We start from the raw sequence: 22295 nt of genomic DNA on the forward strand, positions 1-22295 counted from the left end.
AAGAAGAGCTATAAAATGGTAGAAAATCAATGCAAATATTTTATATTATAAATATACACGACTGCATTTTTAGTTTTTCTGCAAACATGCTCAAAGTTATACTGAAAGACAGAGAAAACCTTGGCTCAATGTTTCCAAAAAACGGTCCTTAAATAGCATACTATATTGCAAGGTATCTAAAGAAAGCAGACAGGATACTGACACGGACAAATTAAAAGAAGATAAAAATTATGAATTTATATAGTGAATTATTCTACAAGCTAATAATCAAAATATGAATAGAAATGCATCCTCAGCAATTATTTTGTTAATGACTATCTGAATTACAAGACCAATTTATAAAAAAGAGGATTAAACCCAACTATCTAATCAAAGCAGGAGTCTGAAATTAGTAGCACTTTCATAGAATTTTTTTGTGCATACTGGAAGTTTAAAATAAACAGCAGCCCTGGATTTCATTCTTCATTGAAGGAGGTAGGAGTAATGTATACTTCAAAATCACTTTAAGTGAATTTTGGCATCTCAAAGAATTTTTCCTTTAATAATGTACCCAGTGCAGGGGCTATAAACACATAGAGAACTTCTAACCCCTCTAGGTCCAAGTAAACATTGAAAGAAAAACGGAGCACTATTATTTCATTATTATTGTGATTATTTCTTTCACTGTTTATGAGAACATGACAGTGTAAGAAAACCCACAAAGCTTAGAGATCCATCTCCCATACTAAAACAACTAGTACCAGACTTGCCCTCCTGCTGAAAAATACAAGATGAGACCAAATACATGCGATAACTAAACTACACACAGTGAAGAAGGGAATACACATGATGGCCTTGCAATAATCCGGTTCCTCCTGGGGGCAGGCAGGTGGTATCCTGGGGGCAGGCAGAGTAACAGCTCCAAATAGAACTGAATTCAGGGCTTCTAAACTGGCTGGTATGTGCAAGGCAAAGTACCTGATCAGAGAGGCTGTGCTTTGGGCGGGGTTAGGGGTGTAAAGGAGGATTGGCAGAAGAGTGAGTGGCTAGTCACTTCACAGACATGTATTTGGCAAGACTCTAAGAGACCTAGCAAAGATTACCTGTTGAAGGCTGAAAGTGAATGGTGATAACCAATTCTAAAAATGTTTGAAGACACTGGGGTTCTACCCACCAGAGGAGATACCTCACTAGGCACCTCAGGCATTCAGCTGAGACACAGAAAGGCCACTCCTTGGGGGGTAAGGACCGGAGCAGCATTCCCTAAGACTAAATTTAAAACTAAAGTAGATCCATCCTAACAAATAATAACACCAAACCTGACAGGACCGAAAGGATCTTCCAGTAACTCCACTGTCTACAAGAACAAAGGTCAGCTCTGTTTTAAAGGAAGTTGATATAATCCAAATGCCCTGCAACAAAACATTTGCAATGTCCAGCATACAATAAAAAAAAAATCACAACACATGTGAAGAAACAGGAAATTGAAACCCACAGTGAAGAAAAAAAGCAGTCAATAGAAAACGACCCCAAGATTATTCAGATGTTGGAATTAACAAACAGGGACCTCGAAGCAGCTATTATAAATGTATTTAAGGACTGAAGAGAAAATATGGTAATAATGAACAGATGGAAATCTCTGCAGAAAGAAAAAGTATTTTTAAAAAGCCAAATGTAAATTCTAGAACTGAAAAGTACACAGTCTAAAACCAAGAGTTCACTGATGGATTTAACAGCAGATTGGAAACAATGGAAGGGTCAGTGAACCTGAAGACAGATGGACAGAAAGTATCCAATCCAAAGGACTGAGAGGACAAAAAAAAAAACCTGTAAAAAGTTAACAGAGCCTCAGTGTTCTGTGGGACAACATCAAATAGTCTAACATATATACAACTGGAGTCCAAAGAGAAGAGAATGGAGCAGAAAAAATATTTAAACATATGACCAAAAATTTCCCAAAGTTAGTGAAAACCTTAAATATATACACAGTGTGAAAATGATATATACTATGAAACATATAAGGTGAAAAATGAAGCCGAGCAGACTTCTCATAAGAAAAGTGAAAACCAGAAAAATGTGGGAGAACTTTTTAAGTGTTAAAAGAAAACTACTATTAACTAAGAATCGTCTAGACAGTGAAAATATCTTTCAAGATTACAGGCAAAATAAAGCCATTTTCAGATAAACAAAATCAGAGAATTCGTCACCACCAGACCAGGACTAAAGAAATGTTAATGAGAGTTCTTCAGCTTGAAGAGAAAGATAAGAGATTCTACAGAAGGGAGTAAAGAGCTTGGAACATGGCTTGAGCACATGCACAAATATATGAAGAATAAGGAAACGAATCCACAAAGACATTGCTATGATTTATGTCAACGAGTGTACTGCCTATGTTTTCCTCTAGGAGTTTTATAGTATCTGGTCTTACATTTAGGTCTTTAATCCATTTTGAGTTTATTTTTGTGTATGGTCTTAGAAAATGTTCTAATTTCATTCTTTTACATGTAGCTGTTCAGTTTTCCCAGCACCACTTATTGAAGAGACTGTCTTTTATCCATTGTATATTCTTGCCTCTTTTGTCAGAGATTTGTTGTGTGTGTGTGTGTGTGTGTGTGTGTGTGTGTGTGTGTGTGTTATGGAATATTACTCAGCCATAAAAAAGAATGAAATAATGTCATTTGCAGCAACATGGATGGACCTACAGATTACCATACTACGTGAAGTAAGCCAGACATAGAAAGACAAATATTATATGATATCACTTATGTGTGGAATCTAAAAAAGAAAAGAAAAAGACATAAATGAACTTATTTACAAGACAGAAACAGTCCCTCAGACATAGAAAACAAACTTATGGAAAGGGGAGGGTAATAAATTAGGAGTTTGGGATTAACATATACACATTACTATATATAAAACAGATAATCAACAAGGACCTGCTGTGTAGCACAGGGAACTATATTCAATATTTTCTAATAACCTATAAGAGAAAAGAATCTGAGAAAGAACATATATATATTACATATATAATATATATAATATTATATTATATATATTAAGAAAAGAGGAAGAAAAAATATACCTTGAGGTGTTAGATTGAAGTTGGAGGTAAGAATTCATTGTTTATCATATAGTGAGTAGTTACATATAGGAATAAATAAAATATAAGTGTCTGTGTATCTGTGTATATATTTTTTTCTAGCTCTGTCTGCTGATAAACTAGTAGCAGTGAGCACACCTACTGCCTAGATCCTGGTTTCTAAATACCATCCCCTCCACTGAAAGGAACCAGGGCTCCTTGGGGAAAAGAATGATCATAGGGCTAGGGCAGGGAAAGTAAAAGATGAGTCTGGAACATCTTGTTAAGCAGTTAAAACTTTCAGCTCCCCTAGAAAGCAAGAAAATGCCAAGAGTGATGGGGACATATCAAAAAGACACAGGAGCCGGTAAATCTGATATAATCTGAGAATTTGAATAAATAAAGATAGTAACAGAGCATAACTCATTAAACAAAATTAAAATGTCCATAATGATAGAAATAAATAAATAATGAATGAATAAAGAAGGCAAAGCCCTTCTTTACATTGGAATGCCGACTAACATATATATAAGGTATTATGAAGTTGGAAAATCAGTGGATGACAAAACTGGTAAAGGTACTGATGAGGAATAGAATATCTACACAATATCAAAATATCTCCTCTTAAGATACTTAATTACAATGGGAAAATTATAACTTTATAGTGGAAAAACCTAGTGGATACCGATTTAACCAAGTTATCAAATTTAACATCATCAATACTGGGGTAGAGTAACATCATATGCTACCTGGTAACATATGCTAAGAAGGTCTGTGGTATAATAAAAAATATACTGGTCTAGCATAGAGCTCCTCAAACCCTTGGAATTTCCTGAGTGATAGGAGATTCTTTTTATATTCATAACAAACCCCTTACAACCATTCCTGAGTTCATGCTAACGAGAAGACCCACAGGGGTGTGGGGGGGCGGGGGGGGATGGCCTCAAATAGCTTCAGGATGGGGGCTGGCTGCCAAGTGATTAGAGGATTAGAACTTTCAGCCCACCACTGACTTCTGGATAGGAGAGAGGGGGCTGAAGCTTGAGTCCGATCACCAGTGGCCATGATTTAATCAACCGCGCCATCAGATCTGAGGGAACTTTTGGGCTGGTGGAGATAACTGTGTGCTGGGACGGTGGTGCACCTCTCCCTTCCCCGGCCCCCGCCGAGAGGGCATGGAAGTTTTGTGCCCCCCGCCTGCCTCGCTCCTTGCCCTATGCACCTCTTCTATTTGGCTATTTCTGAATTGCATCCTCTATAATAAAACTGTCATTTTAAGTAGTGCTTTAGTGTTTTCCTGAGTTCTGAGTCATTTTAGGACATTATTAAACCGGAGCAGGGAACCCCGGAATTTGTAGTCAGCCAGACATAAGTGTGGCTAGCCTGGGTATCCTATTTAGGGCTGGTATCTGAAGTGGGGACGGCACTGTGGGACTGAGTCCTTAACCTGTGGCGTCTGCACGAACTGCAGGAGCTAGTGTCAGAATTGAGCTGGATTGTAGGACACCCCAGCTGGTGTAGGAGAAGCAAAGAATTGATTGCTGTTTGTAAAACCAAACTAGGTCTCAAGATCAACATCTGTCGTATTCCTGCCAAAACTGCCTGACTTGAATCAATTCAAGAAAAACATTCTACAAGATAACTGGCCTGTATTCTTCCAAACTACATGTAAAGAAAGATAAACACTGAGAAACTATTCCAGATTTAATGGAGACCAAAGAGATAGGACAAGTATGTGCAATATGTAATCCTGAATTACAGCCTTGATCAGAGTGAAAAGAATAACTATAAAGGACATTCATGGAACAACTGACCAAATTTGACTATGGAATGTTTGATAATAGTACAGTATCATAAAATTTCCAGATTTTGATAAATGTATCACAGTTGTATAAGAGAATATTCTTGTTATAAACTATACACTGAAATATTTAGTAAAAATGTCTCCAAATGGTTCAGAAAAAAATAATCTGCATATATTACTTATATGTATTATATACAGGAAAAGAAAATAATAAAGCAAATGGGGCAAAATATAAACGATTGGAGAATCTGGGTAAAGGGTATACATAAGTTTCTGATGCTGGTCTTGCAACTTTTCTTTAAGCTTGAAATGGTATAAAAATAAAAATAACAGGGAACAAAAAGGAAATAACACGGTAGACTTGCCAAATTATATGCACTGGTTTTCTTCCACAAAGTGGAATATCTAGAGATTATTAGAACATTGAACAAAGATATAGCAGTTCCCAAACTGTGTTCCCTGGGGCACAATTACACCATGACAAAATTATCAAATTTAATAATTTATCAAAACTAAATAATTTATCAAAATTAGAACAGTTGCTATTGTTATCTCTTTCCTCTGAGATTCATTTTGGAAATAATTTTATTCACCAGAAATTCACTTGAGCAGCAAGTGAGACCTGCAGGATGAGAGATGGTGAAGATTTATTTACCTGGAAAAGGACTGAAAAGGAAGGAATGAAGTGCGAGTGGGAGGAGTAGCGGCTCCACGGTGAAGGCCACATGAGTGACAATGTGACCCTTCCCTAAGTAATCATAGTATCCATGGAGAGGTTGTCCCATGGAAACAGGAGAAGAGCCCAGGTTTTGCATTCCAGTTGACTTAGGAAAAAGAGGACTGTGTAGACAATAGAAATCCTCTGACATAGGAAATCTTGCGGAGTCTTAAGGCTTCCATAAGATGTGGAACCAGGGGTTCAGGCAATCTGTGATGGTTAATTTTATGTGTCAACTTGACTAGGCTAAGGGATACCCAAATAGCTGATAAAACATTACTTCCAGGTGTGCCTGTGAGGATGTCTCCAGAAGAGATGAACATTTGAATCAGTAGAATGAGTAAAGAAGATCTTCATCAATGCCAGTGGGCATCAGCCAATCCCTTGAGTACCTGAATAGAACAAAAAAGGCAGAGGAAGGACAAATTTGCTCTCTAAGATATCCATCTTCTCTTGCCCTCCTGCTGTCCATCAGAGCTCCTGGTTCTAAAGCTTTTGGCCTCAGACACAGACCAGAGTTATACTCTTGGCCCCCCTCATTCTTAGGCCTTCAGACTCTGAATTACACCATCAACTTTCCTGATTCTCCAGCGTGCAGATGGCAGGCAGACTGTGGAACTTCTAGGCCTCCATATCCAAGTGGCTAATTCCTAGAGTACATCACTTCTTATTTATCTCTATTTATCCCACTGGCTCTGTTTCTCTGAAGAACACTGACTGATACACAATCCAATCTAGATACTGGATGATATCTAGTTTTTATATATGAGGACAATGCCAACACATTTATACAGTGGCTCTGATTATTATGGGTTAATATTTTATTATTATGAAATGCTCTGCCATATTGAAGAAAGTCGCGTGAATGATGGGCTGACGAAGGAGGAGATGATGTGTGACTGAACATCACTGGTATCTGTGATCTAATTGAGATTCACTGGTCTAAGGTGTTGATCTTGTCTTATATTTTAAAATATGAATGTGTTATTTTATTAGTAATAAAACAGTTGAATCTCCAAGTTTATATCATTCTGTTACAAAGTTTTAAAAAGTGAATCAAATGTTGACCATGTCTTACAATTAATCTATCTAGGAGACTATTATTTCACTCTGAGCTTGAATCTGAGCACTACTCTATTTCATGGCCACTTCTTGGTTTTCTACTGCTACGTCATAACTTTTAAGTGTTCTATGGTCACATAAGCTAAAGAAATGTGTCATTTTTACAGACACCTATTTAAGGAAGTAGGACTCAGAAAACATAGAATATACTTTGATATTCTGATTATTTTCACAAAAGGCTATGAGACAGTGTTTTGACTATTCAAGCTATGAGTGAGCTAAGTAATGAATTAGCCACTAGCCAACTGACTTCCACTGTTAATACCAATGTAAATTATGTCACAGATCAATCCCACAACTTCTAATGAAATTCCTGGGACAGGAATAACTTCCGCAAGGCCTCTATAAACACAGATCAAGGGTGTCAAGGGTGAAGCAGCAACATGAGAAATCCACAGGCTAAGAGGCTTCACCCCGGGGTCACTGCAAATCAAGGACACTGGGCCTATTTCAGATGGCAGTACAAGAATTAAATTATTACTAACTGCAAGACAAAAACTACACCATCAAAACTCTAAAGATGGTAAACAGATTAAATAAATCGTATATAAATGAAGAAATCCTCAGGGCTGGAGAAACTTAGGATCGTGCAGACAAATGGAGGCTTTCTCAGCAAAGCTACAGCATATTTATGGTCCTACTGTACTTGGGACTATAGTGCCATTGAAAAGCGGAAACCCAGCTGTCACCTAAGACAGGAAGGGAATTCTGCAAACTCGGCAGCGATTCTGCAGCTGTGCCCTTAATACCCCTCTTGGAGTTTGCCATGGTGTGATGTTACTCACAGAGCTCAAGGAGGTCATGGAGATAGCTCCGTGAAGAATCAAAATGGAAAAGACTGCTGGTATAGAGTGGATTCTGACACCTATCTCAGGATCTAATCTAGCCGAACTATCACATCTCTCCCCAGATCCCTGCCCTCAGTATTCCCCACCAGTTACCATTATTTATTCAACCAACTTCAAAACCTGAGTCTTCTCCAACTCCTCTCTCCTCCTCACTTCCATCTCCTATTAGCTGCCAAGTCTAGCAGAGTCAGCTTCTTCTTCGTTAATCCATTCCCTCCTTTTGGTCCTGAAGGCCAGTGCCCTGGTTCAGGTCCTTACTTCCTCAGACTATTAAAATAACCTATCCTCCCAGTTTCCAGTATTTTTCCCCAATTCCTTTTATGACCACCATATTATTCATCTTTCTAAATCACAGTCTGGGGCTTCCCTAGTGGCGCAGTGGTTGAGAGTCCGCCTGCCGATGCAGGGGACACGGGTTCGTGCCCCGGTCCGGGAGGATCCCACATGCTGCGGAGCGGCTGGGCCCGTGAGCCATGGCCGCTGAGCCTGTGCGTCCGGAGCCTGTGCTCCGCAACGGGAGAGGCCACAACAGTGAGAGGCTCGCGTACCGCAAAAAAATAAAAATAAAATAAATCACAGTCTGAATCATGCCGGTTCCCCTTTCAAACCATCTTCAGTTATTCCTCATAGCTCTGAATCAAACATATACTCCTCATCTTGGCATTCAAGACCCCAGTAATCTCCAGCAGCTCCTCAACATCTATACTATCACCCACACGTTTCCATACGAGCACCACATGGTCCAACTTCCTGTCTCTTCTGCAAACTTCTCTTTACATCTGGATCTCACTATGCACACAACTCAATCTACTCCAATCTCACCCATCTTCCAGGGTCCACATCAATCACTGCTTCCTCAAAGAAACCTCTCTCCGTCTCCCCAATTATATGTGATCTCCTGCTTCCCTGAACCTAACACATTTTCCCTGGATCTATTATGACCTGCTTTCCATTCTACTTATTTATCTCATCTACTATAATTTTCTCCCAATCACTATTTATTAAGACTTATCTATGTTCCAGGCACTATGTTCCAGGCATCAGGAATACAGGGGTGACTAAAACATCTATGACCCCTCAAATTACACAGAGGAGCCTCAAGCTAGTATTACTATGGAAACTTCATAGTGTACCACGTGATAAGTAGCTAGAACATAATTCATAAACATAGTAAGTATCATTCAATTAAGATGCTTTGTTTAAAACCTCTATTTCTAGTAATAAAAGATTAATTTTAACTGGGAAATTTCAAGAATCATATAGTGTAATCTTTAAGTCCATAACTGAAGTAAAAGTGGAATAAATATCAAATCTTTCCATCGAAATACTGTAGGGCAAAAATTTCCATTTTTTGAAGCTATCCGTAAATTTATTTGTTTAATAAAACAAACGAAAGAGTGGAAAGAAAGAAAATCAGACTTTGCTGTCAATGGGAGTTCAAATGAATGAATATGATTAACTGAATGAATGAATTTAAAAAGACCATGGGTTTGGTTTTCTGATGGCTTTTGGACCTATCATTTTAGAATATTAGTAAATTCCCAGAAGTTCACATGGAGATAACATAGATAGGGGATATGTAGAGTGATCAGGTAAAAAGATGAAAGAATACAAATATGAGATGACCTATGTTAAATTATCATTAAGGAGAAAAACAGGACAAGACTTCTCTCGGGCCTCTATCCTTGACCCAGACATTAGCGAAGAAACTCTGACATTTAAAAGATGGGAAAGTTCTTGCCATATATTCCCATTTTAAATAAGTACACACGTTACTACATCTCAGTGTCAAATATCCCCACGATTCACAGTAGTTGTCCAATGCCCCACCTGTGTTCCACCCCTCACCCCGCCTCTGTTCCAACAGTTTATTTACCTCATATGCATCTTTGATGTTCAAGGGCTCACCAAGAGCGGCCACGTGTCCCACGATGCCTTTATTCCACTCTAAGCGGATACAATTATTTGAAGCTTCTTCCAGTGTTGAACCTTCTGCAACGTCGAAGAGGCGGCTAATAAGAAACTTGTCGTTGGCGCTGTCCTCACAGACGAGGAACAGGGAATAGCGGTCAGCGGAGATGAGGCCATGGATATGCAAGAAAATTTTGTGACATAAGGCTGTGACATCCAAGTGGCTAGAAATATCTTTCACTAATTCCAAGAGTCTCGAGCACTGGTCCCCTTCATCATTATCAAACCGTGGCGGGGTTAGAGGCATCTGTTCCTTCTTTTCTGAGTCAGAGAGGAAGCTCACAGTTCCCTCAGAATCCTTGACAACGATGGGTCTAAGAGGTCGATCAAATTCGGAGGCAGAGATCTTCCTGGTTGGTGTTCCAGGGACACTGCTCTCTGCACGGGGACTCTGCTCTGAGGGGCAAGAGCAAGACTCCACGTGGCCTCTGATGCCTTCCTTGCACACAGGGATGGTGTGAACTCTCTCAGCAAACCATGCATTGACCATTTCTCTGCAGAAAAGAACATGTAGACACAGTAAATACATAAGGAAGAACACCCCTCCTTAAATATTGCTACCCCTGAAAACTTCTAAAAATCCTCTCATGGTAAACTGAGGCATTAATGGTTCAATCTGTCATAGAAAATAAAAACAAGATGGTTTATTTAAGACAGTTTTATTCTGCAAATCTGTAGAGGACAGTTGCTTCAATGAACACTTTGATAAAGCCTGACTCCTATATACATGTATTTTCAAATATCTGATTTACCACACGTCAAGTGTCAAGTCTGCTCCTCTCAAATTCAATTTGTATTAAAGTAAAAGACACTAAACTTAACAATAGTCTTAGGAAAACATAGATATGGAAATTAATTTGCTATTTAAAACACACAACTTGTTCCGAAGTTAAATATTTTTAAAAATTTATCTGAATTTGGCTAGCTAATATGCTTAATTTTAGATAATTGTTATCTATATTGCTATATATACGTTAGATTTAGAAAGGGAAATGAAAAATATAAACAATTTGATCTGGTATGTAGTAAAAAGATTGTAGATTTTCATTAATATCATCCTGATAATGTTTGTTCAGATAATGGTAAAAATGATCTCTTCTTCTAGATTACCTATTCCTTGTATAAAGGAGGAAAACAAAAAAGTAAGCATAACTAGTATAAAAAATTCAGCCCGAGAAAACTTAAATTATTTATGTTGTTAATGTGCCATCCCATGAAGAGACCTGTCTGAGATAAAGCCTTCACAGTGGGTGATTTTTTAAAACAAATACACCGGATCATATATATCCAAATGATTGTTGTTCAACTGAAATAATTCCTCTTGGGCAGCTGTAATCTTATGCCAACTGATGGTGCCATTACTTTAGATATTTTTGAAACTCTTCTTTTGAAACTAACTTCTAAAAAATTTCATACGCCATATAAGAATATTAGCTTTATCTGAAAGTTAGATCTTCTTTTTCACTGAGCCTTCCTCTCAAAACAAGCAAATAAAACCGCAAAAAACCTAGAGTAATGGCTAACTTCATATATAGCTTATGCATTAGACTTGACTTTTTCCAAAACTCAAATTTACTTTCAAAAGACAAAAACTTGCTACCACTGAGGATATTTAAAAGAACTGGCCTATAAGAGCAATGCAATCTCCACTCTACAATGACTTACTGATTATTTTCACCAAAGAGCTGGGATAAACAAGTCTGACAGTGTACTATTTTGGACAGTGTAGGGATACAGACACTCTCTCATCCTTTTGGATGCAGTAGAGATTGATAACACCTCTTCAGAGGGCAAGTAGGCAATATCTAACAAGTTTTAAAACGCATTTATCCTTTGTTCCACAGATTTTACACATGTGGCAAAGGAAGTACCAGGGTATTTATTTACTGTGGTACTGTTTGTTACAGCAAAGATGAGAAGAAACCTAATACCACAAACAGAAGCCTGGAAAACACATCATGGCACATTTATAAATGTAACACTAGACAAAGATTTAAAAATGGTCATGGATACTGATATGAATAATCACAACAATTTATTAAGTGAAAAAAGAAGATCCAGAAGGGGGAAAGAAGAGTTAGCCTTTTTTCAGAGTCTCTACTAAGTCTTTCACTTATAGAATGTTCCCTTAATTATTTTAGTTTGAACAACACTCTATTGTTTGGTAAATATATATTACCCAGAAATGGTACCGGTCTAGAATGAAATGGGTCAAAAAAAGATGACACAGATATTATCAGGATTACCTCATAATTCCAAGTGTTAGATATAGTTATACATTTTAAAGCTCTCTTTAAAAACCTATGTAGGGACTTCCCTGGTGGTCCAGTGGTCAAGACTCTGCGTCCCCACTGCCAGGGGCATGGGTTTGATCCCTGGTCGGGGAACTAAGATCCTGCATGCCATGCACCACGGCCAAAATAATAATAATAATAAACAAAAGTTTTTTAAAAAGCAATGCAGTAAGTATATTGTACACATCTCTGGTGTATACCTCTAGCACAGAGTCGTTTAAAATATAATTGCCTAATGTTTTATAAATGCATGCCATGGCTTGAGACAAAACTTCCAGTGATGAGAACATACATTGATATTAAAATAATGCTGTATCTCAAAAACTTCGATAGAAATGAGGGGAACATACTTTGGGAAATGCTTACATAACCTCCAAAATCACAGTAGTAGTGCCAAAGACACTGATGTCAGACATGCATGTGAAAAATGTACAGGAAGCATTTGAATAAACTGTTTTGTAAAATGTAAGACAGGAAAAAAGTGATACATTTAAATTAACATATCATGTTATTTAAAAATATGTACATGCAACTTAAATTCTCAAATCAATATAAAAAGAGGCATTTTAACTACTTCAGTTACAAACCTGAAACACAGCCTCCTCTTATTTCTAACCTTCTCATTGGAAAATGGTGGTCAACTTTTTAATACAACCACCTACTTGACAGCTCCATGTGAATGTCTAAACAGACAACTTAACATGGTGAAATCAGAATTCCTAATGCCCCATCCTTCATCTTGCACCAGCCTCACTCCCTGCCAGGTTTCTTCGTATTAGTAAGTAGCACCATCATCTCCCTAGTTATTCAACCAAACATCCAGGAATTATTCTGGATTTCTGTTTCCTTCAACTCTCTCTTCTAATCCAGCAGCCAAGTCCTGTCACCTTGACTTCTAAAACCCTATAGTCCAATCTGCTCATTTCTATCTCTTGTACCACTTCCCTGGTCCAAACCCCACCATCTCTCACCTCGGACTGCGGCCACAGCCCCTTAACTGGTCTCTCTGATATTATACTAGCCTCCCTTCAATCCACTCTCCACACAGTAGCCAGAGTCATCTTCGAACAAAGTAAACCTTAACACCTTAACTACCCTACTTGGCTTCTCACTGAATCAAGAATAAAACTCAAACTCTTTCAATCCCTTACCATAGTCCCTCTCACCCATGCCTCCCTGACGTTCCTTAAGCACGTCAGACTGCTCCCAGTCTGGAAAGCTCTCCTCATCTGCACCTTGTTGATCACAGCTTCCATCTCCTGTGCAGACAGGTCTTCCCTGATCACTCCACGTCAGGTGGTGCCGACACGTTATGTTCTCCCCCCACACTATCTGAATTCTTACTATCATCTATTCTGGTTTATTAATCTGTTAGTTTATTGCCTCCTCCGATGAGATGTAAATTTCGTACTTGTCTGTCTTCTTCACGACTGCATTCCTGTACTTAGAAAACGCCTGTCACATACTGAGTCCTTGATAAATATTTGAGTGAAGTGAATGAATAAATAAATGACGACTCCTAAATCACCTGCATTAAAAGGGACAACAGTCTTTTGAAAATGTGAATGCTGATATATTTGTTACAGAAAATCAACATTGTGTTTTAGCTATTAACGTTCATCACCCCTTGGATGTAAGCCTCATAACTGACCATGGCTAATTTACCCTCATATATCCTGTAGGGCCTAACATATGTCTTAAACAGAGCCAGTGTCCAAAAATTCTTTGTTAGGTGTTTTGTATTATTATATTTAATAGTCTCACAAGTGTTGTATTTCTAGATATTCTCTTGGAGAGATGAACTCAGTATTAAATGACACAGGAACAGTAGACCTGGTATATCCAGTGATTCAATCAACAATTTTTATTAATCACCAGTAATGGGGGAAAGGGTTTTCTCATGACCACATTATTATCTGAGTCCCTGTAGATATATCCCTGTGTATGGAAAACATATGTTATCATAACATCAAAACAATCACTTATAAACCAACCGTAAATAAAATTAAATCATCTCTCACACCTCTCTCCCTTCAGGCATCCCTTGACGTTTTGCAGTGCATGACCTATGTGGCTGTATGAAGTGGGCCGTCCTTCCTAAGACTAATATCTATCATTTCGTGTTGATTGTTTTTTAATACTTCAATCTCTACAAATACAAATCACCTGCAGACTGAAATTTAAACTCTTATGTAAGATACAGAATTTCTAGAAGTAAACCAAAGTGATGTTGGAGAACTATTCTAATATTACATAAAGCCACTGATAATTAAGGTTAAGCTCAATAAAAAAAAACTGCTAACAATCAAAAAATTAAAAAACAGCAAGGATCATGACATAACAAATACCTGAAAAGAGAATTCTATTCAAAGAACTGCATTCTAGATTAAGAAGGGCTGCTGGAAGAACTGATGACATCTTCAAATATTAATTTTAAAAACCTATATTTGGGGAAAAAGACTCTATGATCCTGCTGCAAATGTCAGATAAGAAGTAAAGATATTGGTTTATGGCATAGTCTTGCCAGAAAATTGTATATTTTACAAATTAGCTTGGAGTTTTCATTATAATCTAAATTTTACTAAGTCCAAAATAAGGTAAACTTACTTTCATAACCTGTGGTTCCATTTTTCAAGATCAAGTTCCAATCAAAACCTTTTCAGTGATATTTTTCGCTTTTAACTGGATTCACTTTTAAGTGTCTTTTTTCTCTAGAATGGATTATTCTCATGAAGGTCCTTGAGAGTGTCACTAACTAGCACTAACTAGGCTGGGCACCAGGGATACAGGAGTGAGCAAGCCCAGACCTCTCCTCCCTAAACTGAAGCTTATATTGTGTCCAGAAGTTAATTTATACACGTACTGTATTCGCTGTCATGTGAAGTTATACGTAACTGCATGTGAATGAAGAAAGATGGAAAGATGGACATGTCAAATACGAGGGTAAATATACCAGATGAGATTCAAGAAACCTGGCTGGTAGCTCTGACTGGAGCAAATCACCTCTATGGCCTGAGACAGGATCTCTATTTTCCCTTCTTTCTCTTCCTTGAGTCTATGAGATTTTGAAAAGTATTTACATTAGTGATACTGAAAGGAAAAAAAGCACCATTTTATTTCAACCTGGTGAGGCAGACACTAACAATCCTACTTTCTCAATTATGCAGCTAAATTAAATGGCTGAACCACACACATTCTGCTAGCTGGCAGCAAAATCAGGAATCAAATCTAGGTCTCCTATTCCCAGTCTTACAGCCTGTAAGACTATAAAAGTTCCCAGAACACCAATGTTTGTCATGAAGACACTTCATAATGTCTAGCTGCATCTGAAAGAATCAAAAATCAAATTTAAACACATAAGGCATAGAGAGAATAAAATCACTTATAATACACATTCTCTAACTTAATTCTTTCCATCCATATCGTAAAGGGATGGCACACTAAACCACTGAGGTAAAAACACTGCCCCAAGGGACTCAGAGAACAAACGTTCTTAAGGATTGTGTTCTGAAAAAAATCTAACTGAATCCCATGCCTATGTTTCTCTGAAAACAGGTCATGGTTTATAAACCTAAAATGATGCACTGAAAAGAATGTATAATAAATGTGTTCAAGAGAAGAGTAATTCTCAGGGCTGCTAGATTTAGCAAATAAAAATACTGGATACCCAGTTAAAACTGAGTTTCAGATAAACAATGAATAATTTTTTAATATAAGTAGAATCTAAAATTCAAATTGTACGGGGTGTCCTGTATTTTAGCTAGCCACACTAGTCGTTCGATATTCTGTTCTTCCCAACTGAAATTACTGGCAGATAGACAACAAAGAAAAGGTAGGTTCTGTGGAGCATACTAATGAGCTCCAGGCTATTAAACCACTAACACTAATTTTATCGTTTAAAGAGCACAAAGGATCCTGTGTACCACATTGTGATCCTGTGTTTGATAACTGAACCTTTTGAAAGCTCTTGGATTAATAATTTGTGGCATAAAATTCTTCCTTAAATCAAGCCTTTTCATTTTACTGTCCAAACCATACCATATATTTAATAGAGAAAAAAACAAACTGCAATCTACTTATAAAACGGAGGTTGACTAATTGCTAAAAATTCTTGGGACTTACAAAGCACCCCGAGAAGTTGTGTTTTTCAGCCATAAATTCAAAATTCCAATCATTATCTAGCATTTGCTGCCAATGGGATTTGTGACCAGTGGCAAACAATTTTCTTCTTCTGAGTTTCAATTTCATCCTCTACATAATACGGGAAATACTGCCTGTTCTACCTTCTTCATGAAGTGCAAGGTACTGACTGTCTTCAGCACAGTATAAAGTCAAGAATACCAAACTGGCCATCAGGAAACAACTCTAGTTCCAACTATAAGAATACACAGATCTGAGGCTGAACCAATCACAACTTCTCTAGAGGCCGTTTTCTCCAGAGTACAAGTCCTTCATTATAAAAATGGTCAGCTGTATGAACAGGTCATGAAGACTCCCACAACTTCTTATGTTATCAACAGGCCAGTAGGTGATGATTATTAGTTTGGTCAACTCCTGTCATCTCCTTTTGCCCCTCAGCTTCCCCATTTTCAAACAGGGGAAAGACTTCTTACTGCTTCACTCACCACACAGGGTTGATGTCTGAGACAAGTTATAAAATGCATGTGGGGCTTCCCTGGTGGTGCAGTGGTTAAGAGTCCGCCTGCCAATGCAGGGGACATGGATTTGAGCCCTGGTCCAGGAAGATCCCACATGCCACGGAGCAACTAAGCACGTGCGCCACAACTACTGAGCCTGTGCTCTAGAGCCTGCAAGCCACAACTACTGAGTCTGTGCGCCACAACTACCAAAGCCCACGTGCCTAGAGCCTGTGCTCCGCAACAAGAGAAGCCACCGCAATGGGAAGCCCGCACACCGCAATGAAGAGTAGCCCCTGCTCGACGCAACTAGAGAAAAGCCCACGAGCAGCAACGAAGATCCAACACAGCCAAAAATAAATAAATAGATAAATAAAGTTTTTTAAAAAGGAAAAGAAAATGCATGTGGAAGCATTTCAAAATCTCTTCCATATTTTTAAGATGTTGCTATCTCCTAGACCCTCAGTACTCATTCCAATGGAGACGTAGGGCTGGGGTAAAGAGCAATGGCTGTTCATTTCCTCATAAAGTCCAGCCAAGAGAATCAGAGGAAGTGAGGGGGAAAGAGGTCGTGTTCCAGGTGGTATGGGTCCACAGGCCGAGTGGGTCTAATAGCGTTTGGAAATAGGCTGGCTACATGCATCCTGAGCATTCCAAGTCCTTGTCCAAAGCAGATACTGCAGACTGTCATTTATTATAGAATCCCACTAAGTTTTCCCCCTAGATAGAAGAGTTACATCATAACTCTCCATAAGCTACATCCTAGCTATTTGAGCAGAAAGAATGAAATGCATGCAAGTTCCACAAAGGTATTTTACCCTCTGCTCCAAGCGCTAATAACTTAGAGACTCTGCTTTCATGTATAAGCAAGTCTTTGTTAACTGTCCTGCAATCACAAGCAGAGTGGCCCTCTTGAAGTCTTAGAGTTGATTTAACTTTTACAAGGCTGTTAATGAAAAACAATAGGCCCTGGACCTTGAAATAAAGCCACAGCCAAGGGAAATACAATAAAAATTAATGCTGAGAATTTATAATCGATGACAAGATCCTGATGTTTAACATCCCATCCAAATCATTCCTTCTCTCCTCACCAAAATCTGTTTTATTATTCTCCAGTCATTTATTTCCTTCCATATTTTATTACACAAAAAATTGCTTACCTCAAAAATGAGTTGTATTATATATCTTTTTAAAATGGGTAAATTCAATTTAGTTTTGTTTTTAAACTTTTACAATATGTCTTAAAATAACTAGAGAAACCCTGGAGGGTACCAGAATCAATGCTGGGAGTTATTGCTCTCAGGTAACATGCACCCATCTAACTAAAATGTTAGATTTCATGTTAGCTTAACATGAAAACCATCTGTGGTTTCAAACTTGTGGGTACCACAGCTGCTGCTCAGCGCTCACTAAGGAACCCTTTCCCATACTGAGCAAGTAACGAACCCAAAAGATTGATATTAATTAGACACCAGGAAATAAAGCCAAGATAAAAACTTGTCATGAGTTTACCATAAATGTGACTTGGATTTTAAATCTCAACTCTTTTAAAACAATGAATCTAATCAGAAGTTTACTGTCTTAATATTCTACTTTACTGAAGACTCTTGCAGCTCAAACTGTCCATGCAATGATGATTTAATATAAAAATCAGTGTCACGAGGAATAACATTTAACACATTTTGATTTCATGAGGCTTCTTTATAGCACTAACAGCACTGCATTCTCCAAGACAGTGCTTCAGTGTGGGTAGAGCACACTACAAAACTAAATGAGTGCATGCACTCAAAAGGCCAGGCGGCCAGGTCCTAGCAGCTGCTGCAGGAAAAGGCTGAGCTCGACATTTCCATTGTCAGACATTTGGGGTCTTTAGACCAGGGTCTTTAGCCTCTTCCTGAGTTAAATTCCTCATGACATTAAATCTATGAGTCTTTTCATTGCTTCCATTAACAGTGATGCTGAACTTCAGTAGAAAATGGTGGGTAAGGGCCCTAGGTGGGACAGACTTAGGCTTCAACTCTGGAGCTGCTTCTAAGATAAGACCTCAGGTGCACTATTTACTCTCTCTATAAGATGGAGATAATGGCATTAACCCTCACAGGCTTCTTAAGAAAATTAAGGGAAATCATGCCTATACAGTGATGGCATAGAGTCTGGTACACAGTGTTTAATATGTGATAGTTACTGTTTTTAAGTTAATTGAACATTGTTTTTTTGGCCATGCCACATGGACTGCAAGATCTTAGTTCCTAGACTGGGGATTGAACCTGGGTCCTTGGCAGTGAAAGCACTGAGTTCTAAACACTGGGCCACCAGGGAATTCCCAAGTTAATCGAACATTAACTGGAATATATTTTCAAAAGCAATTAATTTTTTTGTAAAAATAAAAAGAATTTATTCATGGGTTTCTACAGAATAATGATGTTAGCCATTATTTCTTTTTAAGCTCCTAGTTTAAAAGCACTAATTTCTCTATAGAAACACCTGTGCAAAAAAAAAATTGTTTTAATGTTGGTATTTTCTCAAATTAGAATAGAAAAAACATAGACTCCCTAGACCAATAACCACACTTACATATAACAAATTTTCTGAATAACACATAAAGATTAAGAGCTGAACATGTAGTTAAGAAAAATCACTTTCTATTACTACTCAGAACTTAATTTTTAAAAATAAGTTATAGAATTTGGGGGACGATTTTTTCAAAATATCACAGATATCATAAAACTGTTTGACAACAAATGTGATATACAACTAATTATAATAAAAACCATAGCAATATTTCATAATAACCATAATTCTAAACTGGAGAATGATTTTAATACTTGATAAAACAATGCTTCAACACTCTGCTACAAGAGATCTGGGGGTTAAAGTTGATCCATTTCAGTTCCTACCCAAGGGGGCTTACTTGGGGGAATTCTGTAAGTAGGTTGATGCCTGGGTCTCAAGGAGGTTACCCAGGAACAGTAACATTTGCGGAGATTTGCAGAGTGCCTCAAACAAAACAGAGGAAAACGTTGCAAGCCCTGAATGGCCCACAAAACACAATGCATGATCGTGTTTTTTAAGTCTCCTATAAAACTTCACCCCTTTCTCTTTCACTCCAGTGCTTTTTTCATCATTCATATGAATTAACCACTAAAACCAGAATTACAAAAAGTGTGTTAGTTTCCTGTCTAAAAAGGGATGGTTGATAATTTATATGGAAATGTGCTTTATCTGTAGGAAAAACATAAAAATAACTCACATAAAATATAATATAATGTATATATTTCTCCTGCTCTTGGATCCTCATTTTACACAGTTCTAGCTGCATTGTTTGTAAAATTTGACCTAGATCCACCACTCATACTTGGAAAATACTTAAAGGAAACTATTCAATCTAAGAAGTTGATACTCTGCTCCTCTGGTGAGAATCAAGAATACTTAGAGCTGAAAGAGATTTTTAAACTCATTTATGAATTTCTCTGCCTTGATTTCTCACCCCCTCCTACCTCCCATTTTAAAGCCAAGATTTATTAACCTGGGCCAGTCACAAAGCTTGGGACACAGTCGGGAGGTCTGGACTCCCATTCCAATTCCCTTTCCAGTACCTTACACAATCCACAAAAGGTTCTGTTTAAACCATTAATAAAAATTCTTCTAAAAAATGAGAAGGACACAAAGTCTATTAAATCCCTGTTCTGTTGTTCTAATTCCCACTTATCAGAATAAGGGGATGACTCTCAAAGTTTGCAATTATAATTAAGGTACTGATGATTCTCAAGGTAAAATAAATAGTAAACTACTGAAAATCACTCTATAAAAGATAAGGAAATATGTATTAGTTCCTTTAAATTTCTTAAGAACCCTAGAAGTAAATGCTATTATTCCCATTTCACAGAGAAAGCAAATAAAGTACCTAAAGGTCATACTTTTAAGAAAGAGGTAGTTCTGGGGTTGAAGCTTAAATCTGTCCTATCTGGGGCCCTTAACCACCATAAATTGAAGTAAATTTTAAAGAGTTCAGAACAGTGGCTCCCAACCAAGTAGTGGTGCCAGCTTTTGGGGGCATTTGGAAGTGTGTGTCACAATAATCAGGTGCTCCTGACATGTAGTGTCTGGGGCCCAGGGATGTTAAACATCCTGCAATACGCTGAACAGTTTCTCACAATAACAAAAAGTATCACTACCAAATGCCAAACAGCATCCCCTTTAAGAAGCAATGGTTTACTATAATGGAAAAGAATATGAAAAAGATTAATCACTTTGCTGTAAACCTGAAACTAACACAACATTGTAAATCAACTATACTTCAATTTAAAAAAAAAGAAAAAAAGCAACAGTTTAGAAGAATAAAAGATTAACCTACTATAACAGTGTATCAAATGAAACAGGGGCTATCTGGGACACCTCCAAGTGATTCCTCCAATAATCTCTACTCTGATGTTACAGTGAGTAGTTCCCTTGCTTCTGGCATGGATTAGAAACAAATGCTGTCTAAAGTTATTTAATGTTCCCAAGTTTTCTCCAGCTATGAAAACATCTGAGAAGCTTACTGGGACCAAATATAAATAAAATGCAGAACTGCTTCACATGGTTTTACATTCAAATTTGACCAAGAGTTGGAAGAGAAATGTTTTGTAATTTTCCATGCATTCACAATCACATGTATGGAAAATGTTCCTTAAAGGAAAACTTACTTGCATCTGAAAGAAAACCTAATAACCAAAATCTATGCTGTAAATATGTAAACCGATTTGTTTAGCAGCTTAGAGATGGGAAAGATTGGACTAGATTGGCATGGCCCAATATGAGGTATGAGAAGCCCTGAGAGTCCAGAGCAATTATGGTTTGAAGATCTGTAGTTTGTCTATGGAAATGCTTCAATTTTGCGTTTTCACACTAATGACAATTAAAACCAAAAAAAAAAGTAAAAGATGTACACTTTAAATTACACTTTAAATTACTGGGATGACCACCTTATAATCAAATACTATCCTGCAATTTTAGCAGTCAAGTTTATATTTGTATTTACAATCACACTGCCGCCCAATGGTTCTGAGATAAAGAGAAAATAAAAGAGGTAGATTTAATATGTAAATGTGCTTTCAAGCCAAATAAAAACCAAAAGCTGGTGTATTGTGCTATAGGACTAAAAGTTTCATGATTGTTACGAGAGATCCAGTGGGAGAAGTGAATCATCACAAGGCAACTGTAGCAAAGGCAAGCTGACCTTACCAGACCCCCCTGCATCCCAATCAGGGCCATATTCACTGTACAAGTATGAATGTTGTCAATTTGCATTTGGCTAGAGTTTTATCATTTTATTCATAATTAACTTTTACATTTATTTTGGTATTACAGTTGCATAAATGCTATGATTAAATTATACCTACTCTTAAGAATTCCTCATTTAACTCACATTAAAATGAGAGAAAGTCAATACTAGGTATGGCAGATATCTGGAACTTCTGGATGCACTCACATCACTTTCTTTGGGGAATTCCCCTCCTCCCCCCCCCCCCCCCCACTGACATATCACACTATGCATTACCTGCCCCAACAAAGTACTGAGACAACCCTATTCTTCCCAACACAATGACTGGCCCAGAGCAGGCAAGTGATACAAGCAAGGCCAAATAATTTTGAGAGGGCTGATATGGATAAGAAGGTACTTTTCAAACATGAGAAATTTAAGACCCACATAAACTTGCCAAGAAGAAACTTTTCCAGCTCATGAAGAAGTCTACTGGAGAATAAAGCCAATGCAGCATAGGGCCAAAAGGACAGATGGAGGGAGGAAGAGTGGGAGGGAGGGAGGGAAGGAAGGAAGGAAGGAAGGAAGGAAGGAAGGAAGG

General features: G+C 37.7%; 1 protein-coding gene across 1 annotated transcript in view; it reads right to left on the reverse strand.

Annotated features, from left to right (window-relative positions):
- Window positions 1–22295, reverse strand: part of PDE5A (phosphodiesterase 5A) — a gene marked incomplete at its 5' end in the record, with an annotated part of 135391 nt that overhangs the window by 106474 nt on the left and 6622 nt on the right. The window contains one exon of the mRNA XM_082653112.1: window positions 9427–10015. Within this exon, the coding sequence (XP_082509238.1) occupies window positions 9427–10015 (589 nt within the window). The remainder of the gene's footprint in view (window positions 1–9426; window positions 10016–22295) is intronic.

Source organism: Grampus griseus, assembly GCF_964374135.1.
Source record: "Grampus griseus genome assembly, chromosome: 4".
Lineage (NCBI taxonomy): Eukaryota > Metazoa > Chordata > Mammalia > Artiodactyla > Delphinidae > Grampus > Grampus griseus.